This window comes from Rhinoderma darwinii, chromosome 1 (assembly GCF_050947455.1).
Source record: "Rhinoderma darwinii isolate aRhiDar2 chromosome 1, aRhiDar2.hap1, whole genome shotgun sequence".
NCBI classification, from domain to species: domain Eukaryota; kingdom Metazoa; phylum Chordata; class Amphibia; order Anura; family Rhinodermatidae; genus Rhinoderma; species Rhinoderma darwinii.
In genome coordinates this window covers 643740969-643768590 of record NC_134687.1, presented here as the reverse complement: position 1 = coordinate 643768590, position 27622 = coordinate 643740969, and the positions used below count along the sequence as shown (strand labels likewise).

The following is a 27622-nucleotide window of genomic DNA, read 5'->3' as shown; positions in this document are numbered from 1 at the left end:
GAATTCTCCCTGCAGTGTGGGTGAATTTATAAAAAAAGGAATAAAAAGGTAGGCTCATGGTGAGAATTCAGCTTTACTGCTTTGAAAGTGAGCAATGTTTTTCTTTTCTTCCTCTGGGTATGTTTACATGAGTTGATAATGCGCGTTTTTTTTACGCAATTTTCATAATTTTGGTAAAACTGCGCACATTTTTTAAAAAAAACACTGTGTTGTTGTCACGGTTTTAAAACTCACAGCAAAAAAACAGGAAGACAAACTACTCATGTAATCATACCCTTATAGCCACAATACTTTTCCTCCATGGATCTTGGTCACAATATAATTTGGGTGTTTGGCAGCTCCAGGCTAATTCCAACCCAATAATAAACACTCATATTAGCGGTTTTATGTCTGTGAATAACCTGATTAATGTATTAAAAAGAAGAATGTAGTTTCTTCTCTATGTGGTTTCTCTGATGACTTTTAAAATTTAATTTCCTTGTAAAACTTTTCCCACATTCTGAACATGAATATGGTTTCTCTCCTGTGTGACTTCTCTCATGTATAACCAGATTTGATTTATCTGTAAAACATTTCCCACATTCTGGACATGAATATGGCTTCTCTCCTGTATGACTTCTCTGATGTTTAACAAGACAGGATTTATCTTTAAAACATTTCCCACATTCTGAACATGAATGTGGTTTCTCTCCTGTGTGAATTCTCTCATGTACAACAAGATTTGATTTATTAGTAAAACATTTCCCACATTCTGAACATGAATACGGCTTCTCTCCTGTGTGAATTATTTTATGTATAACAAGACGTGACTTATGTGTAAAAGATTTCTCACATTCTGAACATGAAAATGGCTTCTCCACTGTGTTAAATCTTCTGTGCATAAAACGACCTGAGCTTTTTGTAAACAGTTTTACACATTGAAGCCCTTTACCCCCTTTCTGAGCTGTGCTTGTGGTAACAATCAGTGATTGGTCAGAAGGATCCTCATGATTTGGGGAATTATATGATAGATCTGTACTTTGAAGTCCTGGATGTACATTAAGAGTAATGAGGTTTTCTTCTGAAGACTGCTGCATGATATCTTCATCTTCTACTTTATAATTTATCGATAACATGAAGTCTCCCTCAGAGTTCTTACTGGGATTTTCTGTTAGGATTAAAATAGTTTTTTAAGCAACAAACTAGACACGTTTCTAACATTCCTATTAGGGTGGAAACACACATGCAGTTTAGTTTATTAAGCAAATTTGTTTTAGAAAAACACAACAGTGGATTCAGTAAAAAAGGGAAGTATACGTTCTTACTTTATATTTCTTTGAATCCACTATTGGATTTGGCTCATAAAACTGCATGTGTGATTCTAGTCTTATAAAGCAATGTCATCGATACATCTTGAAATGTTATACAAAGTCCCAAATTCTTTTAGTGATCACTATTCTTACATAAACATATACTTGATAAAGTTCTAATATCTGAAAAGTACAACTATGTCTGGCAATTAAGCCTGTCCTCTGTCAACACATTTGGCTCTTAAATACAAACTGGGAATTACTTTAATACAACAACTAAACTGTTAGGAAGCGTCTCTGTCTTTAAGATCGCCTTGACTACTGATCTAGCTTCTGGGAGGTTTACTTCCTGAGCATATCCCACTTCTCTGTCTTCTTCCGGTCAGGTGTAGGGTGGGGCCTTCTCCCTCTTTCTTTGCTTGTGCATTTTCTCCTTACTTAGGTGTTGTGATCAAGCTCTCACTTACCCTGTGCCCTAGACATCTGGACTTCTTGAAACTGACCTCGGTTTGCCTCTGGATTATCCCCATGCTCTCTGACGTGTACTTTCTGCTCCTGGCTGGTTCTGACCTCTGCTATACCGGTTATCCACTTGCTTGCTGATTTGGAACTCTGTCTACCCTCTGGCTGTCTTGTTACCTGTACAGGTATAGCCTGCATTGCACCCCTTTTCCAACACTGAACTCTGTTAGAACAACCTGGGTTCTGTGCAGCAAACACCATCCCGCGAATACTTCAGAGTAGCCTTAGATTCTGTCGATCAGAGTTGTGACGGATTTTGGGTTGCGGTTCTATTTGCATGCTTACACCCAACAGTCTCCAGCAGCCTTTTGGGAGTTGCGCAACTAGTGATTGCATAACATAAACTTAATAGAGGGAATTTGTTAGGACTGGGGTTTCAAATGCCAGTCTTAATAGAAGGAAAACTTGGAGTAAACGCCGACACATTTATGAAGAGCCAAAAGCCTCTTCATAATGGTGCAGCATTTTTCGGCCTGGCCGTGCATTCACTCCTCCTAGCTTTTGCCCATAAATCAAACAAAAAAAAAACAAACCACAAACTCCCCTCAGTGCTTCCCTCATCATTCCAGTGCCGCTTGTACAATCTCCCGACTCTGAGCAGCGTCAGGACCTTATATGCGATGCAGCACTTAAACGTCATCACTGCTGCGTTGCATACATCCTGACCCTGCCCGACGTCATGAAACAGTCGCAGAAATGTTGAAAATTACCCACAATATTGTAAGGCTGTGTTCACACATAGTGGCCACTGGAGTGATCGAGGTGCATCTAATGCGCCCGTAGATTGTGCCATCAAGCAGCTTTACCCCTAAACGGCTTTCAAATTACATGTTAACGGCTGTTCATTTTTGCAGGTTAACAGCAGTTGATACACTGCAATGATCCATTTTAAAAACTTGGCACAGTTTTTGGCCGCATGAGCTGCGCCGTGGCTGCTACGTATAAACACAATATTATTAACAATCTAATCATGGCCACAGTCTATATTTAACAAGATAATATGTCATGAGACAAAGTACACGTCTCAGGCTGAATTCACAGACATGACAATGAGGTCTGTATATCCTAATGGCTGAACAGTCACCGAATCTCAATGTTATAGAACATCTTTATAATGTAGTGGAATAGACAGAGTGAGGTTATCAATCAGAATCTGAAATAAATGTTTCCAGTACCTTGTATCCATTCCACTAAGGCTTTAGGCTGTTCTAAGGGAGACGGGACCTAACTTTAGTAGAAATTTTTTCATAACCTATTCTTTTAGCGACCAATTCAGTTTTAAAGTGCTTATGCTATAAATCCCCAATTTTAATTATTTGCTTTCATTTTTGTGAAAAACAGCTAAAGTGAAGGTAATATTTGAATTTTTTTTTGTGCAGCTATTCTATTTTAATCCTTTTTTGCCTTAACACATTAAGTGTTACTAGAGAATCGCAACTTAATATTTATTACACCGATTCTGCAGTTTTTAGAAATATCCCATATGTGGCCCTAGTGTGGTACTGGACTCAAACACAGGCCCCAAAAATGATTTTGATAAACATGTTTTCTAGGCAACACTATAGATTTGAAGAGGCCTTGAGGTGCCAAAATATAAACAAAACCACAAAAAGTCCCAATTTTAGAATCTACACCCCACGAGGAACTCATCTAGGGGTGCAATGTGCATTTTGACCATAAAAGGGTTTCATAGATTTTATTAGAATTAGAATTTTTGAAGAAAGGAGAAAAAGCCGCCTAACATTTGTAAAGCAAAATCTCCCAAGTGCGGCAACATCCCTTATGTGGTCATAAACTGCTGTTTGGACAGACAGAAGGGCTCAGAAGGGGAGGATCGCTATTTGGAGCACAGATTTTTATGGAATGGTTTGCAGATGCTATGTCCAATTTGTAAAGCACAAAACAGAAGTGACCCCATCTTATAAAATTCACCCCTCAAGGCATTCATCTAGGAGTGTAGTGAGCATGTTGACCCCACAGGTGTAAATTAGTGTACAGTGGATTTTTCCATAGATATGACATTTCAGTGCCCAGTATATTGTGCCCAGCTTGTGACACCATGAAAAGACAGCTCTCTAATTATGTTGTATTTCCTGGTTTTAGAAACACCCTACATGTGGTCCTAATATTTTGCCAGAACATACGACAGGGCTCAGGAGTGAAGAACATCATGCGCATGTGAGGCCTAATTTGGTTATTTACACAGCATTGTTCACAATTACAAAGGCTCTGAGGTGAAATAATAGAACTGCGGAGAAGTGACCCCAATTTGGAAACGTCATCCCTAGAAGGTATTTATCAAGGGGTGTAGTGAACACAGGTGTTTGCATCATCCGCTGAACATTAATTTCTGGAAAAGTGAACATTTTCCCACAGATATGCCAGTTCAGTGCGCAATATCTTGTGCCCAGCTTGTGCAACTGGAGACACACCCCACATAAATTGTTAAGCAGGTTCTCCTGGGTATGGCGATGCCATATATGTGGAAGTAAACTGCTGTTTGGGCACACTGTAGGGCTTAGAAGGGAGGGAGCGCCATTTGAATCCTAGATTTTGCTTGGTAGTATTTTTATTTAGGGTATTACTGGTGTTTCAGTTTATAATGTTGGGGAAAAGGTCATCTGTACGGAGGCATAACAAGAGGATATAATAATGGGGTAAATAATACCATGATCCATAGATGTTTGTTACGCTGTGAAGCAATCCTTTATGCACAGGCCAGTGTCGCACTGATCAATGGTGTCCTTTCTTATCCCCCTTTTGGATATTGGATATTGTTGGCTTATGATATTAAAAATTTTATCCTGACGCTTAATATACTTGAGTTTGTTCAAAAGATTTATAGGTTAAAAAAAGAACGTTCAACTCTGGCCTGAACATCAGAATGTTTTTTCACCCCGCCATACTAGGGCCGAAACTTTTTAAATTTTTTCGACAAGCTGCAGTTGCTACTGTGATTTTTTTGATCACCCTTTATTAAAATTTTTTGGATCCAATGTGACCAAAAAACAGCAATTTTAGCATTGTTTTTCATTCTTTTTTATTTGTTGTTGACTGAGCATTATAAATTACATGTTAACCTTATTCTGCAGGTTGATGCGATTACGATGATAAGAAATTGATATTGTTTTTTTTATGTATTACAGCTTTTGTACAATAAAATCAATTTTTTTTTAAAGAAGCTGTGTGAGGTCTTGCTTTTTGCAGGATGGGTTGTAGATTTTATTTGTACCATTTTCGAGTTTATGATCACTTTTTTTTGTTACGGTAATCCAAAAACCAAAATTCTGGCATTGTTTTAAAAAATTTTTTACGGTGTTCACCGTGAGGGATAAATAGCATGATGGTTTTATAGCTCAGGTTCATACAGACGCGCCAATACTATTTATGTACATGTATTTTATTATTATTTTTCTTCATTTTTTCCAATAATAAAATATTTATGGGAAAAAAAAGGATGTTATGAGTACTCATCGTAGAATCCTTTTATTGTCCAGTTCATTGAGGGAAAGAGACCATAGGTATATGCTGTTGCCACTAGGAGGCTTGACAATATGAAACAAAAGTTAAGAGTCCTCCTACAGGATATACCCTGCTTACAGACACTGAGCTATTAAGTTTGTCCGCAAGTAGTAGAAGCAGATACAAGGTCAGAAAATTATGTCAAACACGAGAGGGGAATCCCTCAAACTGCCAACTTTAAATGCAAAAAAAAACAACTTGAAAACAATTGGGTGGGAGCGGTATCCCTAAATAAACTGGACAAGAAAACGATTTTACGGTGAAAATCCAGTTTTATTGTTCGTTATAATGGAGAATACAGATCGTGTGACATCCTAGAGCAGTCCCCAGTGGCAGGAACAGAACACAGGACATGGTCAGCTATTTCACAGATGCCTTTAATACCCTGCAACCCAGAAAAGCATCTGGAGAGGCGAAGGTATGCACCTGGTGGAACTTGACAAAAGGTGTGCGGAGAAGACCACGTGGCCGCCTTGCACAATTGAAGGGCAGAGGCCTGATTTGTGCACAGTCCAGGAAGCCCCAACCGCTCTGGTAGAGTGGGTCGTGACACAGAAAGGAGCATCTTTTCCCTGGACACGATAAGCCTCGCAAACAAGTATTCGAATCCACCAAGCAATGGTGGCTTTAGAGGTCACCAACCCCTTTCTGGGCCCCCCTGGGAGGATGAAGAGAGAATCCGACCACCAGAACGAAGCAGTGATAGAAAGGTAAATCCGGTGGGCACTGACAACATCCAGGTTGTGGAGGGAAAGCTAACTTGGATGACCGGGACAAGGACAAATAAAAATGTGGAAGGATGAGACCACTTTAGGCAAAAAAAGAAGACACCGTGCGGAACACTCCCTTGTCTTGATGAAGTAAAAAACGGAAAATGCCAAGAGAGAACCACCAACTATGAGACCCTACAGATGGAGGTCACAGCAACCAGAAAAAACATCTTCCAGAACAGAAAATGGAGAGAGGCTTCAATAAGAGTCGAACGTAAGGCACCCAAAACCAAATTCAGATCCCACGAGGGACTCAAAGGACGATAAGGCGGAACTGCATGAGCCACCCCTTGCTAAAAAGTCTTAATGTCAGCTTTAGACAACAATGGGCGACCAACTAAGATGGAAAGGGTAGACACCTGCCACTTCAGGGTGCTGAGAGCTAAACCGTGATCCAAACTCCTTTGTAAAAAGGATAGAATCCAGGACAAGGAAAAACGCAATGGAGGAAGCTTGCGATCCTCACACCAGCCAAGGTAAGCCATCCATCTACGATGGTATATGCGGGCTGAAAAGGACTTTCTGGTTTTAAGCATAGTAAGGAAACACTCTCCAAAAAACCACGAGCCCTCAGAAGGGCAGCTTCAACAGCCACGCCATTAAACGTAGCGACCTTAAATTCTGGAGGAAGTGAGGTCCTGGAGAGAGAAGGTTGGGACGGAGAGGTAAGGGCCAAGGGACATCAGCAAACCGGGACACGAGTTCTCTGTACCAACAGCTGTGCAGCCAATCCAGGGCTACCAGAATGCCTGGAGTCCCTTCCACCTTGAGTCGTCGGAGGTGCCGCGGCAGGGGAGGCAGAGGAGGGAAGATGTTCTGGAGACAGAATTCCGACCAGTACACCACGAGAGCGTCCAGGGCGCTGGTCTCTGGATCCCGAGCTAGGGAGATGAATCAGGGGACCTGTCGATTGAAAGAGGCCATCAATTCCACATCCGGATGACGCCATCTGAGCCAAATTTGATTGAAGACATTTTGATGAAGAGGCCACTCCCTGGGATCCACCGTTTCGCAAATGAGAAAGTCCACGACCCAATTGTCAACCCCGGTAATGTGAACTGCTCTAAGAGCCGGAACATGAGCTCCTCCCCAGACCAGGATCCTGGAAGCCTCAGCCATCACTGTGGCGCTGTGAGTGCCGCTCTGGTGACGTAGATAAGCAAACGGAAGTGGGATTGTCCGTCTGAACCCTCACTGGGTGCCTGGACAAAAACGGAGTCCTGTGCAGGAGACACAGAAAAATGGCTCACAATTCCAGAAGCCCAATAGGAAGGGAAGACTCCTGTGGAGACTACAGTCCCTGAGCTGTAAGGTGCCCCCCCCAGCCCTTGAGACTGGCGTCCGTGGAGAGGATCAGCAAGTTTAGCGGGAGGAAGAAACAGCCCAGGGAACAGTTGGAGGAGAGATCCACCACCAAAGCAAGCGGCAGACCAAGAGGGGAAGCATGAACTTCTGATCCAGCGATTGCAAAGATCGTTCCCACCGGGAGAGGATCACCTGCTGTAGAGGGCGCGTTTGGAACTCCACAAATGGAAGTGTCTCGAATTGAGGCCACTATGGTTCCAAAAACCTGCATGCAGAGGCGGTGAGGTCGGCATAGCCATCTGTAAGGAACGAATCCCTTTCTGAAGAATGGAGAGATGCTCAGGAGGAAGGAAAACCTTCACCGAGCGAGTGTTAAAGGCGACCCCCAAAAAGACGATCTGCTGTGAAGGAGATAGGCAAGAATTGGACCGGTTGATGATCCAACCAAACCAATTCAGAAAGTGGCAAGAGTCTGTAGAGCCATATCATTGTCCTCCCTAGAGGTAGATTTGATTAGAACACCGTCTATGTATGGGGTGGCCGATACCCCCCTAGTGGGAAGGAGTGCCATCACGACAGAGATAACCTTTGTAAACACTCTTAAGGCACTGGCCAAACCAAAAGGAAGGGCCAAGAATTGGTAATGATGAGACAGTACCGCAAGGCACAGGAAGCGCTGGTGGGTGGAATAGATAGGGACGTGTAGATATACGTCCTTGATGTCCACAGATTAAAGAAATTCCACGGAAGCGATGACAGATCGCAGAGATTCCATCCAAAAAACGCTGTAAAAGCCCCGCCGAACATTTGGTTTATGGGTATTGGATTGAGGACACCCTGAAGAAACAGAGAGTCGATTGCCTGAAAAAAAGATACCGCCCTGGATAGGGACTGTGGAACAGCCGACTGAAAGAAACGCTCTGGATTGAAGCTGGCAGATGAGATTTTGTAGCCTAAAGATACTACCTCTTGAAACCAAACGTCCGAAATGTGAGAGAGCCAGACGTCTGAAGTGCAGAAGCCTGCCACCCCCCCACTCGAGGCATGTCGAGTGGGGGCGCAGCTTCAGGCATAAGTGGCCTTGCCGGTTCAAATCTTTGCAGGTGGAGGTTGGGACGCCAGGACTGCTGAGTCTTGAAGAATGGTTTGGCCTTCTGTTCCTGGTAATTCTGCGGCCTGGAGAAAATAGTGATGCAGAGACCACGAAGGAACAAAAACACATGCCCGCCTTTTTGGATGGGGTAGTGCGCTTAGTTCTATTCTGAGGAAGATGGTGCTTTTGCCATCCGTGGCTTCCGAGATAATCTCGTCCAACATGGGCCCAAATAGACGAGACCCTGAAAAAGGTAGAGCAGTCAGGGAGCACTTGGATGCTGAATCAGCAGACCAAACCTTGAGCAAAGTGGTCATGCAAACTGCGCCAGAGGAAGCAGAAGCCCCGCGGGCAGCGTCAAGGGCAGCTTCACAGAAATAGTTGCAGATAAGGAGAGACAGATCAACTAGTTCCTCCTGAGGAGGGCCTGAAAGCAGGCCAAAATGAAGTTTGTGAGCCCATTCAGTGACGGCTCTGCTATCCCAGACAGATGCAAAAATTGAGCGAAGGGCACAGCTCGAGGCCTCAAAGGCGGATTTACCAAAGGAGTACACACAGCGATACAGGGGATCGTTGAATAAAGTGGAATCCACCATCGGCAAGTGTGTCACGGACAGCTCTAATTAGCACCTCCATTAAGTGGGAAGAGAGGTAGAACCTTTACCAACACAATACGAATCGGAATCAGATTAGTCACCGTCAGACAAAGCCTCTCTAGGAGAGGAGGCACCATACCTGACATCAGGACCAGCAAAACCTTACCCACATTGGGAGGTGAAACAGAAGAGGACAGTGAAAATAAAGGCAAGCAAGAAGCTCTGGTCCGCTGGCGGGGTTGGCAACAAGGTGAAGACATGGACGGGAGTCGATAAGAGGACGGGTAGAACAAGAATCTGGCAGGCGGGCCACTAGGGGTCTTGAAGGCCTAAACCTGTGATCGCTAGTATAATACACTGCACTACTTATGTACTGCAAGGTGCTGCAACTGTCAGTTTTACACTGACAGGAAGCCTAATAGGACCTAATAGGCTTCCGTACATGGTAGACCTAAAGCCTCTGGTTGCCCCCGAGATTGCATGGCTAGAAACCACTTAGATGCCGCAGTCGCTATTGACTGCAGCATCTAAAGGGGTCAATCGGCCAGCATCAGAGCTAGCTCCGATCGCGGCCATTATAGCATGCAGCGTGGGCTCAGTTTTTGAGCTGCGCCATCAATGCGATTTAACTGTACTGTGGTTTGAAGGAACCCCTTCAGACAGCGACGTATATAGAAGACAGATGTTGTGCAGGGGATAAAGTAACAAAAATTCCTCTTGTGGACCCTTTATTACTTCCAATTTAGCCCTAATGTACACCACCAAATTAAATTAAACAAATGGAAAGGGAAGGGAAAGAAATGGGAAAAAGAAGGGCAAGAAGATCAACTGATGTATTATATTGAATTATTGAAATTCAGTATTAAAATTGCCGACTTAGAAAGGTATAATATACCCGAAAGGGATGGAGCGAACGGTCCCTCATTAAAGTACACCCCATATAATAGATAAACCCATTCAACCTATATATGACAAGATAGTAGGATGGGGATGAAGGGAAAACGATGCATGCATCAGTATCAGATAGCTAGAGTGGAGTGCACAGAGGAGCAAATAATATGATAATGTCTATGTCCCCGGGGCACACCACTATATTATCCTCTGGTACTAATTAATGCCTGTGGAATGAGTCTGTATAAGGCTAAAGTAGCCAGCTGCACACTTCAATGTAGTAAAGTGTGTCACACATAGCAGACAAATGTAATTGTCAGTGCTAAACTCAAAGCTGAACACCAGCACAGCAGCTCACAGCGCTTCAGTAGCTTGTGAGCAGGGATTTAAACAGCTGACGTGCTGTTTTGGTCTTAAGCGTCTGGCCTGTTGCTTGGCAACGTGTTCTCCACGAGTATTGGAGAGAGGTGCAGTGATCTCCTGGCTGCTCTTAGTGTCTCCTGTGTTGCCAAACACTTACAATAAATATAAAGTGTTACTGACATGGACTAGAACATCAGCACTAGTTCGTTTTGCTGTGGAAAATACCTGTCAGATTTCTACCATTGACAAGGTTGCTGATAATAAAATAAATAAGGCACCTGTCAATGTTTAGCACTGACAATTACATTTGTCTGCTATGTGTGACACACTTTACTACATTGAAGTGTGCAGCTGGCTCCTTTAGCCTTCTACAGACTCATTCCACAGGCATTAATTAGTACCAGAGGATAATATAGTGGTGTGCCCCGGGGACATATACATTATCATATTATTTGCCCCTCTGTGCACTCCACTCTAGCTATCTGATACTGATGCATGCATCATTTTCCCTTCATCCCCATCCTACCATCTTATCATATATAGGTTGAATGGGTTTATCTATTATATGGGGTGTACTTTAATGAGGGACCGTTCGCTCCATCCCTTTCGGGTATATTATACCTTTCTAAGTCGGCAATTTTAATACTGAATTTCAATAATTCAATATAATACATCAGTTGATCTTCTTGCCCTTCTTTTTCCCATTTCTTTCCCTTCCCTTTCCATTTGTGCAGGGGATAAAGGCCTTATATTTTTGTAGGAGGAGCTTTTATACGCATCATGTTGGGGGATAACTTCATTGAATAAGTTGTTTTGTGTGCGGGAATACCAAGTATGTGTGTGTTTTATACAGTTTATTGACTTTAATTTGATAAAAAAAATATGTAAAAAAATATAATCTGTTTGTTGTAGATTTTTCTTTTACATGATTTTAATTAGTTTAAGGCTGTTCATATCTGCATCGTCATTTAAATTTTCTTGTTCTGTCATAGGACCCAACTGCCTTATAATGGGTTCTGTAATGGTGTCTGTCCCTTTGAGATGAAAAACAGCGATGAATGCTGCGCAATTCTTCCCTCCAAATATGAAGGAATGTGTGACGTAGTATCAGAAAGGAGCCTTTAACACAGATGTGAACTCGGCCAACAATATTTATGTGACAGTAAGAGACAGTTTTGTCACGTTGTGTGCGTGGACCCACTAGGCCGCACCGCTTTAACGGTATGGCAGCTGGCCAACAGGACACAGGTCAAAGTCTATAGTTCGTATAGGTGTACCTGTGGTAGCTTCAGAAACTAGCAACACAGGCTCGGATGGGACTTAGGCAGCATGCAGGCAACAGGCGTGGTGTAGCAGGACAGGCGTAGTACTCAGGGCAGCACGACTCCAACTCAATACGGAACTTGAACGAGGATAACTCGGGATACAGGTTACAGGTAGCAGGAACGGGAACACTGGGAACTGGAAGACACTTAGGAGACCATTTGCAGATACAAACTAGGGTAATGACAAAAACGCTCAGGCACTGCAGGAATGGGCAGAGCCCTTCTTATAGTCCAGGGTGCTCATGGGCTAATTTGGTCTTTAATTCAGATGCGCGCGCTGGCCCTTTAAGAACGGGCACGAGCGTGCACTCGCACCCTACGGGACACAGCAGAGCAAAGCAGAAGTGAGCGCTGGCGTCTCCTGAGGAGGAGACGGGGACCAGCGCTTACAGATCCATGGCTGCGGCCGTCAGGAGGTAAGCATGTATGAGGATTAAATAAATAAAATCGTGATTGTATAAGCGAGTTAATTTATGTCCACAGATTAGAGTCAGACCATAGAACCAAGACCAAATAAAAGAATAAAGGGATAAATGAATATTCGTAAGTCAAATTGTCATGTAGCACAAAAGTGGATTAACGTCTATTGTCCCGAAGGCTTCTCATTAAGTTTGGTTGGTATTTTATTATTTACTATATTTGTGATTAAGATACTTAAGAATATTAAAAAAGACATAAGACTCCTACTCTAGAAAAAACTATTGGCAGATTATTAACGGACCTAGAAGGAGGCAAACTATATATCCTGAAAGACAGCCCATTTAGGTGGCCATTAAAGAGACTCTGTCACCACATTATAAGTGGTCTATCTCCTACATAATTTGATCGGCGCAGTAATGTAGATTACAGCCGTGTTTTTTTATCTAGAAAAACTATCATTTTTACAAAGTTATGACCTATTTTAGCTTTATGCTAATGACTTTCTTAATGCCCAACTGGGCGTGTTTTACTTTTTGACCAAGTGGGCGTTGTACAGAGAAGTGTATGATGCTGACCAATCAGCGTCATTGTAATGTCCGTGGTCGCTGACCACGAACTCCTTTCATCCAGTCGATGCCCTTCTCTCCAGAGATGTCTGCACATGCAGCCGTCCTGTTCCGCAGTGACCACCAGGGTGTGCTCGCGAGGTCAGTCCAGACTTGAGAAGCCAAAGCGCACGCATGTGGTTAATTGAGCTGATTGCTCCCTGGGCTATAGAAGGTCCCAGCCCCATGCTTCCATGCCTGAGCGTTGTTTGTCGTATCCTAGTTTGTCTTGCAAATGGCCTCCTAGTGTTTTCCAGTTCCAGTGTTCCTGTATCCAGTGTCCTGTATCCAGTGCTATCCTGTTCCAGTGTCGTGCCATCCTGTTCCAGTGCCGTGCTGTCTTGTGCTGTAGCCATGCTGTGCTGAACCTACGCCTGTCCTGCTGCTCCACGCCTGACGTCTACCTGCTGCCTAGTCCCAGCCGAGCTTGCCTTGCTACTGTCCGAGATGCCACAGGTACCTTACACAAACTGTGAACTGCACCCTGTTGGCCAGCTGCCATACGGCCAAGGCGGTACGGCCCAGTGGGTCCACGAACCTAACATGACAGTCATACACTTCACTCCATTCATTTACACAGCACATAGTGATCTTACTAGATCACTATGTGCAGCCACATACTCACACATGAACGTTACACAAGTGTCCCGACATTGAATGAACATCACTACCAGCCAGGACGTGATGTCTATTCACAATCCTGACACTTCGCTAACGTTTGTGGTTGATTTACAGCACAGCAAGCGTAGTCTCGCGAGATTACGGTGTAAACTGTCATTTACAGCGAGATTAGGCTTGCTGTGCTGTAAATCAACCACAAACAAAAGCGAAGTGTCAGGATTCTGAATAGACATCACGTCCTGGCTGGTAGTGATGTCTATTCACTGTCAGGACACTTGAGTAACGTTAGTATGTGTGTATGTGGCTGCACAAAGTGATCTAGTAAGATCACTATGTGCTGTGTAATAAATGGAGAGAAGTGTATGACGCTGATTGGTCAGCGTCACACACTTCTCTGTACAATGCCCACTTGGTCAAAAAGTAAAACACGCCCAGTTGGGCATTAAGAAAGTCATTAGAAATAAAGCTAAAATAGGTGGTAACTCCGTCAAAAATGATTGTTTTTCTAAAAAAAAAAACTGGCGTAAACGACATTACAGCGCCGGTCACATTATGTAAAAGATAGGCCACTTATAATGTGGTGACAGAGCCTCTTTAACCCCATCCCCCTGGTTGCATTCTGGGCCCTAATGACCAAGCAATTTGTATGGTTTTTCCATCGTCACATTCGAAGAGATATAACTTTTTTATTTTTGTGTCAACATAGCTGCATAAGGTCTTGTTTTTTGCGGGACAAGTAGTATTTTTTAATAGCACGATTTTGGAGTAGATGCGACTTTTTGTCAGGATTCACAGAAAACAGCAGTTTTTCCATTGTTTTTTATTTTATTTTTTACGGCGTTCACCGTGCGGGTTAAATAATGTAATAGTTTATAGTCTGGGTCGTTACGGACGCAGCGATACCAAATATGTGTAACTTTTTTGCTTTTTTTTTTTTTAATAGTAAAGCATTTTGTAAGGGGAAAAAGTGGGGTTTTAATTTATTTTTTTCACTTTTTTTTTAATTAACTTTATTAAACTTTTTTTTCACTTTTTTACCAGTCCCACTAGGGGACTTTAATATGCGATAATATGCGGACAGGCATCTGCTAGGCCATGCCTGAGGCATGACCTAGCAGGCATTCACTACAGGCAGACCTGGCGGCCTTTATTAGGCCCCAGTTGCCATAGAAGACACAGACACCCCGTGATCTTGTCGCCGGGTGTCTGTGGGATGAGAGGGTCTCCAAAACCACTCAGATGCGGTGCTCGCTATTGAGCGCTGCATCTGAGGGGTTAAACAGGTGAGATCGATACTAATATCGATCTCACCTGTTTGAGCAGGGATGCCTGCAGCCTTCAGCTACCTCTGGCAGCTGAGAGCAGGGAGATTTAATAGCTCCCTGCTCTGTTTATTTATTCTTATGCAGCGCCGTGAAAAGGCTATTGCATCAGAATAAAGCCCACTAATGACCACCGTGAAAAGTCTTATTGGCGGTCATTAAAGGGTTAAATAGAGAAGGACCCGAGACATATACTGAAAGTGCTAAATTAGACGTCCCCCTGAAAGGTTACCAATTGTTTAATAAGGAATGTGTCAGGAAAAAGATTGGGATGTGGTTGTTTCTGTTGCGGTCAGAAAAATTTGAGTTTAGAATGTGATGTGAAATATATGCACAAGATTGACCCAGAGAATATTAGGAAGTAATGGTGTGTTAGATAAAAGGAGGTTGTTTACATAGTTCAATATGTAAGACTAACTGATCGGAAAAGCAGAACTATAGAAGAGTGTGTCAATGAATGTTGATATGAATTGTATGTGTATAAAAGCATAGATTTTGATAAGAGTGACTGTACAAGTGATGAAGATTAATACAGCTAGGTACATTGCAGTGAGAAATGTGGATTATGACGAGAAGTATGATGTAGACACATATACAGTATGTGTGTGTCGCGGGCTAGTCTGAGGAGCGTATGGAGCAAATGAGAATAGATTGTACCGTTTGATGTGGGATGTTTTTCTCAATCCAGATTGAGAACTAAATTTATTGAACTTTAAATTATTGTTATTATATGTCAAAATATTGTGTAAAAGTCCTAGTACATTGAACTGAATTAAAAGATTAAAATAGACTGGCTTTTTAACCCCTTCTCGACATCCGCCGTATATATACGGCGCACGCCGGGTGGGGGAATATGGAGCGGGCTCACGGGCTGAGTCCGCTCCATAGAGCGAGTGTGTCCCGCTTGTTTAACCCGTTAAATGCCGCGTTCAATAGAGATCGCGGCATTTAAATTACTAAAAACAGGGGGGCGACCCCCTGTAAAGTCTCAACGGCACCCCCGCGGCGAGATCGGGTGGAGCCGTTGCTTCACACGGCTGCCTGGGGGTCTGACGAAGTCCCCCAGGTCCGCCATCTTGGTACTCCTATGAAGCTCTGCCTCCGGCAGAGCTTCATAGGAGACTGTCAGAATCACGATATACTGCAATACATTAGTATTGCAGTATATCGTGCAAGCGATCTAACGATTGCTGGTTGAAGTCCCCTAGGGGGACTAATAAAAAATTTAAAAATGAGTTAAATAAAGTTGTTTTTTTTGTGTAAAAATAAAATAAAAAATAAGAGTTCAAAAAACCCCCCTTTTTCCATTTTCCCCCTAGAGCATAGTAAAAAATTAAATAAATAAACATAATTGGTATCGCCACGTCCATAAAAGTCTGAACTATCAGAATATATCATTATTTAAATCGACTGAAAAATAAAGAAGTTACGGCTCTCGGAATTTGGCAAAACCAAATAAATTTTCTTTTTTACACTTAGGTTTTTACTTGTAAAAGTAGTAAAACATAGAAAAAACTACACATATTTGGTATCAGCGTAATTCTATTGACCCATAGAATAAAATTAACACGTTGTTTTAATTGTACAGTGAATTCCGTAAAAATGGCGCGCAAAAAACTATGGCGGAATTGCTGTTTTTTTCATTTTCTACCCCACAAATAATTTTTTTCCCGTTTCTTAGTACGTTATACGGCAAAATAAATGGGGCTACGAAAAACTACAACTTGTCCCGCAAAAATCAAGCCCTCATAGTACTATATCGACGGAAAAATAAAGGCATTATGGCCTTTGGAAGGTGGGGAGGGAAAAACGAAAATGAAAATCTGAAAAAGGTCTGCGGCGTGAAAGGGTTAAAGTACCTTATATAAGGTTTAAGTAATTAATGTTAGCTGTGTAAAGTCATGTTTTAGAGTTATAAATACAGCAGTTTCCTTTCAGCATTTTGGCTTGCTGAGGCTTCTAGTTCTACAAGAAAAGGGAAGTTGTAAAAGGTGGGGGGCAGCAGCTGATTGCAGTGTGTGAGAATGTTAGAAGGAAGTAAATGACTGCTCTCTCTCTCTCCCTCAAGTTAAATATTACAACAAGCATGGTCTGCATAAAGGACATTGCTGATTTATTAGAAAACAAACTGATATTTTTTTCTCTATCCCTGTGTCTCCAGACTGTTACCAATATTTTGCCTTCACACACAGAGGCAAACAGTATGCCTGGATGGTTCTTCCCCAGCGTGCAGCGAATTCCACTGATATTTTCACCTGTACAATGAAAGAGCTGTTGGATAAATGGTCCCCCAAACACTCCACCCTTGTCTATTGCAATATGTTGATGATTTGCTTTTGTGTTATGTGATCGATTTTGTAACAACACTAATTAATTTTCGTTCTCTTATCTTAAAACTATTAAATTCTAGAATTAATTTGTGCAAAACACAATCCTCAGGGGAATGTATGACCTAAGAGAGCACAGTTCCCCAACCCCAGTACCCTTTTCAACACATTTGTATGGAATTCATGGAAATCAATAAATGTGAAGGAAAGAAATACTGCTTAGTCATAATAGACGCCCTGTTTAGATAGATAGAGGTTTTCCTGGCAACAAACCCAGATGCACTAACAGTGGCTAAGGCCATTGTGAAATAAATAATACCTAGATTTGGAATTCCAGAAAGAATTTATAGCGATAGTGGACCTCATTTTGTAAATAAAACAATATCTCTGATGGCACAAACATTGTGTATTTAACTAAAAAATCACTGTGCCTACCATCCCCAATCAGCTGGATTGGTGGAAAGACATAATGGTATTTTTAAGAATAAACTAAAAAATACCATGGAAGAAACAGGAAAAAAATTGGGTTTATTGCCTACCCTTAATAGTGTTAAACATGCATGTAACACCCACTGAAATAGGAATAACCGGCTTTTGAAATTATTTATGGAAGACCCTTTTTTAATTCCATCACGAAGACCATTTTACAGAATAGATGAAGAAGCAGATAATACCTTAGCTGACTATTTGGTAAAAATGCTAACCAACAAAGAAGTTTCGGTTCCTAATTCTATTCCAGGTGATCCTGTTCCTGAGTCAGAAGTTATCAAACCTGGATTCTGATTCGAGCAGTGAAAAAAAAACACTGGCATCAGGATAGATGGGAAGGTCCATATCAAGTCTTGCTTACCACTCCTACCGCAGTCAAGATAGCAGAGTTTACTTCCTGGATCCACTTATCCCATTGTAAACTAATTAGAATGATAGGGTCAGAACAGAGATCTGATTGAATTTTCAAAAGTCCAGCTACAAAGGGAGGTCTTCCATAAGGGAAGATTTGTCTCAAACCTGGTGAAAATCCACTTTACCCTTCCCTGACAAGGATGTCAGATCTAGGATACCTAGGGTTATAATTTTTGGATTACTGGGATTGGTGGGAGGAAGGTATGATCCAAGCCAGAGATATGATCCCATAGGGTATGATCCAAGCAAGATATGGGATCCCGCAGATAACATTAAAACTGGAACTACTGGTCACTGGGAATGGAATTTGGTTAGTCTTAACTTTAGTAAAGGACAACAGCCACGTTTCAAATAGATTTTTGTGACCTGATCAAAACAAAGTGTAATCAAAATAAAGAAGCATCCAAATTAACAGGGTCAGACAAATACATCTGTGCCATACCTGCAACACATATAGAGCTAGGATGTGCAGGTCATGGGATCTAGCCATATGGATCACATGAATGACAGATTGTGAATATACTCTACACGAAAATCCAGACACCAATTTAAAAAATCGGTTGTCAATAAGAAAGCAAGCACACTCTCCATGCAATAAATGTACTAATTGTAACATATTACTAATAAATCTTCCAAATCCACAAGCAACTGATGGAGGATTATATGTGATTGGTCACAGGAGCGTGGGGGAAAAATGCGGCCTCTGTCCTATTACTCTACAGCCGCAGTGCTAGAGCACAGATCTGCTGACATAGTCGTCCAGCACTACCTAACCATCCAGGTACCCCACGCCGTACATGAGCTCATGAGCACTGTAAAAACCAAGCATTTGTCTGTTGCATGATTCACAAAGATTGAGCTCACACTTCTCTCCCCAAGCATTACCAAAAAATGTTGTGTGGTCCTAAATACAGATACCCTACTTCCGCTAAGGCATCTCTAATGTATTTGATGTTGCACTCACTAACCCTGATGCTGAGTATTTTGTAGATGGATCATGATACTGGAGTGAAGACCAAGGACATTTTCTCACTGGGTATGTGGAAGTCCACAACGGTAAGCCAGTCACACAACAATCCCTACCCTCCAGTAGCTCTGCACAGGAGGCGGAACTAAGAGCACTCACTAAAGCGTGTAAGTTGGGTAAAGGGTGGTGTGTAAATAAATATATATATATATATATATATATATATATATATATATATATACACACACACACACATACATACAGGCTCCAGGTACATTTTTTGAGTAGCCCATAACTTTGGAACTATATGGCGAACTAGAGGTTTCCGAACCTAGGCTGGTAAAGCTATAAAAAAACGCACATGCAGTGAAAGCACTGGTCTGTGAGCTGTGTAGGTTGTGGAGTGTGGCTGGAAAATCGAATTCCATTTTAAACGCTTCAGCGCTGGATCCTACCCTGCCCTCTATTTCCAGTGAAAGCACTGTTAGAGTCCTTATAGCTGCCTTAAAAGGTAACAATAATAAAAGGTACAAGCGCACACCCAAAATTTTGATAGCCAGTCAGAAGGCAATGCACTGGCCGACCAAGCAGCAAAAGCAGCCACCACTGCTACCCTCCCTGTGCTCACAGTCCAACAGGTGGCCCCCGTCACGGAGGAATTGCTATGTGCTCTCCAAACCCAAGCACCGGCCCTGAGCACAAACTGTGGCAGGAGGCGGGGGCAGTTAGAGGTGAAGGAGGGCTATGGCATGTAAAGTGTAATGTATGCCTGCCCCAAATCTGGTCTCCCATGATTTGTGCCCTGGCGCATGGGCTGACACACTGCTCTAAGTGACCCATGAGTCAATTAGTACTTAGAACCTGGCACACCTCGGGATGCAGCAAAATACAAAGGTGAATGATCGGTGCACAGCACAACCTAGGAAAGGTAGTAAAAACACCAGTAAAACACACACCAAGTCCTACTACCCCTTTCAGAGACTGCAGGTGGACTACATACAGCTAGCTCAGGTGGGGCCATGTAAATATGTCCTAGTCTGTATTGATATGTTTTCAGGGTGGCTTGAAGCCTTCCCATTATCAAAAGCAAATGTTGCTAGCACAGAGGATAAGCTATTAAATGAAATAGTATGCAGGTATGGTGTTCCACAGACCATAGAAAGCGATAGAGGAACACATTTTACTCAGGAGTTACTGGGGAAGATCATAAAAAGCCTAGGAATAGAGAAAGCATTTCATATACCATCCGCAGAGCAGCGGCAAAGTGGAAAGGTTAAATGTAACATTAAAATTGAAAATTCAGAAATCCATGGATGAGACTTAATTGCCATGGACTAAATGCTTGCCTATGGCCCTGTTTTCCGTAAGAAGCACCCCAAGTGGAAAGGATCAACTCTCCCCTTTTGAGATTCTTTTTGGGTGTCCTCCAAAGACTGGTTTATATTTTCCCCAACAATTGCAGAGCAATTATGATAAAATGACAATATCTGATGGCCTTTTATAAACGACTCGAAAAAGAGTGCACAAATTGACAGTCCTCTATTCCAGATCCTAACTCTCTTGCAGGAACCCTCTCCTTTCAACCGTGAGATTGTGTTGTTGTAAAGATCCATAATCGTACCAGCCTACAGCCTCGCTATACAGCACCTCATCAAGTGCAGCTGGTGACTGCTACTTCAGTAAAACTCCAATGAAGAGCCACTTGGATACACGCTAGCAACTGCAAGAAGATACTGACCCAAGATGTGGTATTTGGTAGTGACGCTCCTGAACCTGATGCTAGTCAACACACTGCCATCTTACCTAAATAGGGACGATTGGGACAATAAATTCATCAAGCTCCTCCAAGTTTTATACAAAGACTATGTACCAAGAAATTATGACCAAAGAACAATATGATGATCTAGGAGTTACCCCTTACGAAAACCTGTACTCTGAAGTATGAAGGATCTTGTGAAATCTTACCGAATGCAAGATACCATATGTTACCGTAGAAGGAAGGATATCAATTTACAAAAGGCTAAACTGCCAGGAAGCTTAATCAACCGCCAAGAGATAACTATGTATGCATATTTCTATATCACAGGAAACCGACACACTGTCTTCAGCCAAGCCTGAGCCACAATATGCACTAATATGTGTATATAAACCACATTTGATATAAACCTTATATGATGAAACTCAGACAACTGCTTGACAACTTTATGTTGTGTGTTTTGTGGTCTTCTTGCCGGCAAGAATAAAAAGTGCTTATCCTTGATTCAGATGACTTTGTGCCTCACTTGATAGAAAATAAGAATTCTCCTGTCATTGATAATCACAGCTGGTGCCAAGCAAAAAGTCTGCACTATGTATAAAACATTGCCGAAAGTGTTATATTTATGTAGCTGTCACGTAGCGGGTTTGTGGATCCGCTAGGCCGTACTGCCGTAGCGGGGAGGCAGCTGGCCAAACAACATGGAACCCCAGTAATACAATGTGGATAGTCCAGACAGTGGCCGCAGCTCTGGTACTGATGGAGACCGGTGCAGCAGGTAACGCCAAATGTGGCGGATAACACAGGTGCCGCAGGTTGCGTCAGACGTGGCAAATTCCTCCGGACGTGGCAGATGACAGGTCGTGGCAGATGACACAGGACGTGGCGGATGGCACTGCAGGTTGCACCAGACGTTGAAAATTCCTCCGGACATGGCAGAATACACAGGACGTGACACGACTCCGACACGAATAGGCACAGGAACAAGAACAGCACAGGATACAGGAACAGGTAACAAGGCACGGGTAACAACTGGAACGGGAAACACTAAGGGACCATTTGCAAGACAGACTTGGGATAACTAACAACGCACAGCCAAGGATCAGAAGGGCTGGGGCCTTCTTAATTGACCAGTAAATCATGGGCCGTTGATGATGATTTCCTGGTGCGCGCACGCTGGCCCTTTAAGGCCGGGCACGAGCGTGCGCACGTACCCTATGGGACACAGCAGAACAGAGCGGAAGTGAGCGCTAGTGTCTCCTAGGAAGGAGATGGGGAACATGGCTGTGGGCGTCGGAAGTGAGTAAACACGACGGCCCGTGGCCATGGACGCTACAGTATCTCCCCTCTTACGCCCCCTCTTCTTGGGGCCAGAGCGAGTGAGACATTTTTTAATAAGAGCTGGAGCACTGACGTTCTCTTCTGGCTCCCAGGACCTCTCCTCAAGACCAAACCCTCTCCAGTCCACCAAATAAAAAGTCCTTCCTCCTACCCTTTTGCTGTACAGGATCTCCCTCACCTCGAATATATCAGAAGAACCGCTGGGAGCAACTATGGAACTAGAAGTCTTGCTGTAGCGGTTCAGGACAACGGGTTTCAGGAGGGACACATGAAAGGAGTTGGGGATTCTGAGGGTAGGAGGCAGCAGCAGCCTATAGGAGACAGGGTTTATCTGTTGCAGAATCTCCAAAGGACCAAGAAACCTGGGAGCAAACTTGTATGAAGGCGCCTTCAAACGAATGTTCTGAGAGGACAGCCAGACTTTTGGTACCCGGAATATACTGAGGCGGCTCTCTTCTTCTTGAATCTGCTTTTCGCTTCATGCGATTGACGGTCAGCGAAATAGAGGACCGGGTCTGTTGCCAGATTTGCAGAAAGTCCCCATAAGCAGAGTCAGATGCGGGTGCCCGAGATGTGGTCGACACTGGAAGAGGGACTCTAGGATGTTGACTGTACACAATGCGAAATGGAGTGGAAGTGGTGGACTCACTTGTGTGGTTGTTGTATGAGAACCCGGCCCATGGAAGAAGCTGTACCCAGTTATCGTGCTGTGAAGAGATGAAGTGGCGGAGGTAATTCTCCATGATCTGGTTGATCCTCTCAACTTGCTCATTGAACTGGGGGTGATAGGCTGAGGAAAAGTCGAATCTCACATCCAAGAGTTTACAGAGGGCTCTCCAGAACTTTGAAGTAAACTGAACCCCCCCGGTCAGACACAATGTGAAGAGGCAAGCCATGCAAGCAAAAGATGTGCTGAATGAAGAGACTCGCCAGTCGAGGAGCAGAAGGTAGGCGGGTCAGCGGGATAAAATGTGCCATCTTAGAGAACCAGTCCACCTCCTCCAGACAGTGTTGCATCCTGCTGAGGGGGGAAGGTCTGTGACAAAGTCTATTGCAATGTGCTGCCAGGGGGCGTTGGGTACAGGCAGAGGTTGAAGCAGGCCGGCAGGCTTGGAGTGAGTAACTTTGTTAGAAGCACACACCGTGCAAGAAGGGACAAAGTCCAGATCATCTTTAGGTAGCGTGGGCCACCAGAAGTGACGAGCAATCAGGTCTCGGGTTTTACGGACACCAGCGTGCCCAGCTAGTTTAGAACTGTGTCCCCAGCGGAGAACTCTTCTCCTGTCTGCCAGCCGAACACAAGTCCTCCCCGGAGGGATGTCTCTAACCTGCAGAGGATTAGCAGTGACAATGCAGGACGGGTCTATGATAGTCTGAAGGGACTCCACCGTGTCTTCCGTCTCAAATGATCTGGACAGGGCATCGGCCCTCACATTCTTGTCCGCGGGACGGTAGTGGAGCAGAAATTGGAAACGGGTGAAAAGCAGCGACCACCTGGCTTGACAGGGATTCAGTCGTTGTGCAGACTGAAGGTAGGTGAGGTTCTTGTGGTCGGTGTAGATCAGGTTGGGGTGAGCAGCGCCCTCTAGAAGATGTCTCCACTCTTCCAGGGCCAATTTGATGGCCAGTAGCTCCCGATCTCCAATGGAGTAATTGCGCTCAGCAGAAGAAAACAGTCTTGAGTAGTAGCCACATACCACTGCCTTTCCTTTGGAGCTCCTCTGGAACAGAAGTGCACCTGCACCAACAGAGGAAGCGTCCACTTCCAGAGAGAACTGCCGAGATACGTCAGGATGATGGAGGATCGAGGCTGAAGTGAAGGCTCCCTTGAGGCTAAGGGTATGTTCACACGCACTAATTACGGACGTAATTCGGGCTTTTTTGCCCCGAATTACGTCCGAAAATAGCGCCTCGATAGCGCTGACAAACATCTGCCCATTGAAAGCAATGGGCAGACGTTTGTCTGTTCACACGAGGCGTATATTTACGCGCCGCTGTCAAATGACGGCGCGTAAATAGACACCCGTGTCAAAGAAGTGACCTGTCACTTCTTTGCCCGTAATTGGAGCCGTTATTCATGGATTCCAATGAATAGCAGCGCCAATTACGTCCGTAATTGACGCGGCGTTCAAGCGCCTGCACATGCCGTTACGGCTGAAATTACGGGGATGTTTTCAGGCGGAAACATCCCCGGAATTTCAGCCGTTACGGACGCCCTCGTGTGAACATACCCTAATACATGCGAACTCTGCCTCTGGAGTCCACACTTTGGCATTCACACCCTTCTTGGTAAGGGACGAGATGGGAGCCGTCAGAGAAGAAAAGTTAGGAATAAACTGATGATTCTCTGGGACATTGTGATTTTCCTCTGGACAGTCCTGGGAATACAGAGGACTGGGACATCTCTCTGGTGGATTTCTCCTACTGGATCCATCTGTAGGAAACACACAGTGACTGAATACATGACTACTGTATATCTGTCTATATATCAGACACTTCTCCCAACATCTGCAATTCCATGTTTATTTTTAGAGCGTACGTTATAGTATTTGGGTCCTCACCAACTGTGCTAGCATTCTAGCACTTGGTAGGTGGCAGGCCTGATGTGGCCTATGAGCAAATAAGTGGCAATGGTGTCGTAGGGGAAAAAGACGGCTTCCTACTCCGCTATGGTATTCAACGTACAAAACTTGAAAGTAGCAGGGCACATCTTTTTTAAAGAAGCACTCCCCCAAAACTTGTGAAGGTAATTTTTTACCGGTGGCTGTTATTGTGAGTTAGCCACTCCCTTCTGGTCCTCAGCTGTGTCATGTGACCAGCAATAGGACTCTCCAATTGCCACAGCGTCTCACGCGTGGATAGGAAATCAGTTTCCCCATTCATTCCTATAACACGCACATCGAGGCTGTGATAGTAATGAATAGAGAAACTGACTTCCTGTCCACACGCTGTGGCAACTGAAAAGTCCTATTGCTGGTCACATGACACAGCGGAGGACCAGAAGGGAGGGGATAACTCACAAAAACAGCCTCTCTAATAGGCTATAGAATAAAAACTTTTGTGGGAGAGCTTCTTTAAGAGTGCACTGGTAACCTAAAAAACCCCAGGGCGTCACATGCTTATTTAGCCCTTAAGGTTAGAGCTATTTTCGCCATGTGGACTTTACATTCCATCGGCCATAACTTTTTTTTTTTTTTTTTAAGGCTACACAGCGATTTAAGAAAAAGTAGTGGAGCGTGCTCCATAGTGTAATAAAATCAGTGGTGTACAGAAATAAATGTTGAAATGATAATCACCAAAATAGTTTTTTTGTTAAATCAATTAGGGTCTGTGACAGCTGCCCCACCCTGCAGGCCTCTAGCATAGGGTACAATTTACCTAAGGAAGAGCTCAGATCGACCTTAAATTGTGTTGTAAGTTCCCCACTTCTCTACACAACGGTGACAGCGCCCAATCTATTCCTGCTTTCTTCACATCACTCCGGATGTCTTACTTGGTTATATGAGGCCGAGTTGTATATTTTTTTAGGAATCATTTTCGGTTAAATACATCCTGGTGATTAATCAGACCAGGCCAACGTCCATTACTCCATGGTCCAGTTCTGATGCATGTGCCCATTGTAGGTGCTTTTGGTGGTGGACAGGGGTCGGCATGTCACCCCTAACTACAGTAAGCTTTGGTGCTCTGAGTGATCTGACACCTTTCTATCATAACCAGAAGTAACTTTTTCAGCAATTTGTGCTACAGTAGCGCTTTTGTGGGATTGGTCTAAATTGACTAGTCTTCGCTCCCCAAGCGCATCAATGAGCCGTGGGTGCCCATGACCCTGTCTCCGGTCAGTGGTTGTCCTTCCTTGGACCCCTTTTGGTAGGTACTAAGCACTGCATACCGGGAACACCCCACAAGACCGATTGTTTTGGAGATGCTCTAACATAGTCATCAGAATTTGGTCTTCATCAGAGTCGCTCAGATCCTTACACATGAACATTTTTCTGCTTGTAACACATCAACTTTTCAAATGTTCATTTGATACCTAATATCTCCCCCCCCCCCCTTGTCTGGCACCATTGTAACCAGATCATCAATGTTATTCACTTCACCTGTCACCGGTTTTAATGTTATGGCTGATCAGTGTATGTGTGTGTGTGTGTGTATATATATATATATATAGCTAGCTATCACAGTGGAAGCGGGTAAATCCACATCCACTCATCATTATCTACCCTCTCTTTTTTTAATCTTTACAAAGAGTTCTAACAATTCGATGTGCAGGAAGTGCTATTCTTCTGGCCAACATATATCTGTCTCTTCTTACCTTGTGATGTGCGTGGCCGGTAGTTCTCCATCATGACCTCCTTGTACAGATCCTTGTGTCCTTCTAGATACTCCCACTCCTCCATGGAGAAATAGACAGTGACATCCTGACACCTTATAGGAACCTGATACACACAATGATACAGTCATCACCCAGACACTTCCAGTGCGGTTACTGTAGAATTTCCCAGCAGAGTCACCTCTCCAGTCAGCAGCTCAGTCATCTTGTAGATCAGTTCTAAGATCTTCTTCTCATGTATCCGGGAGTGAGGGGGAGGCTCTGTGATGGGACTACTGCTCCATCCTCCTGACTCATGGATGATGGGAGTCGTACAGTCACCCGATGTCTTCTTCACTATTGTGAACTCCTGTGTATGGGGATCAGAAGCAATGTTAGAAAATATTATTATACTGAAGGAGTAGTAGATGCTCGGAGCAAACTTCCAGTAGATGTGGCTGGAAAATCAGCAGTAAGTGAATGTAAAACTGCTGGGGAAAAACATAGATCTATCCTAAGAGAAAACTAAAAAGGAAATAATAGTAGAAAGTGGGAGGTTGTGACCCCGCTGTATAGAGCTTTAGTGACTCCACATGTGTAATACTGGAGACCTCACCTACAAAAAGACATTGAGAAAATAGAACTAGGCCAAAGACGACTACAAGAATGGTGGAAGGTCTGAAGACAAGCTTCTCAGGAGAAACCATCATTTGTATCTCCTGGAGGAAAGAAGTGAAAAGGGGACATGATGGAAACCTTCGCATATCTTACAGGAGGAAAGATATTAAACACAAGAACAAGGGGCACAATCTGACATTAGTGGTGGGGGGTTCAGAAGCAATGTCAGAAAATATATTTATACTGAAAGAGTAGTAGATGCTCGGAGAAAACTTCCAGCAGATATGGTTGGAAAATCAGCAGTAAGAAAATGCAAACCTGCCAGTGAGAAACAGATCTATCCTAAGGGAATACTAAAAAGTCATACTATTGGGGGTGACTAGATGGACCATGTGCTCTTCTCCTGCCGTCATCTTCTATGTTTCTATATAGATGTCATCCTGATCCTCCTAGTTCTTCCTACTTATCATTCTCATTGCTCTACAACATTACTATTGCTGCATTGGTGGCACGACACATAACTGACCATATTGGTGGCTGATCTACAGCTGTTGGCTTCTTGACGTCACTTGGAAGGTCTGGACGCTGTTATTCAGGACACTGGATTCTTCCTATTATGTATTGTCCCTTCCCTATATGTGACTTGTTCTATAATGTAGAAAAGTTTATCTCTCCGCTCAACAGGTAGATGATCTCCAAGGTGAAGTTTAATATTCTTCTGCTTATCTCATTCCTGTCCTTGTCCATCCTTGGT

General features: G+C 43.5%; 1 protein-coding gene across 1 annotated transcript; it reads right to left on the bottom strand.

Annotated features, from left to right (window-relative positions):
• On the bottom strand, positions 1–27602 carry LOC142669626 (uncharacterized). The gene is made up of 4 exons (XM_075847107.1): positions 27395–27602; positions 26453–26620; positions 26254–26377; positions 1–1147 (listed from the first exon to the last, which is right to left on the bottom strand). Exons 1-4 carry the CDS (start codon positions 27395–27397, stop codon positions 414–416), a joined length of 1029 nt encoding a protein of 342 aa, XP_075703222.1. The 5' UTR covers positions 27398–27602; the 3' UTR covers positions 1–413.
• Positions 27603–27622: the final 20 nt, after the last annotated feature.

What these genes read in the sequence shown, in the direction of transcription:
- LOC142669626 (XM_075847107.1), bottom strand. An exon ending in CTGAGCTGCTGACTGGAGAG is followed by an intron (nt 26,378 to 26,452) that starts GTGACTCTGCTG and finishes TGTGTGTATCAG; the next exon opens with GTTCCTATAAGGTGTCAGGA. An exon ending in CCGGCCACGCACATCACAAG is followed by an intron (nt 1,148 to 26,253) that starts GTAAGAAGAGAC and finishes TAATCCTAACAG; the next exon opens with AAAATCCCAGTAAGAACTCT.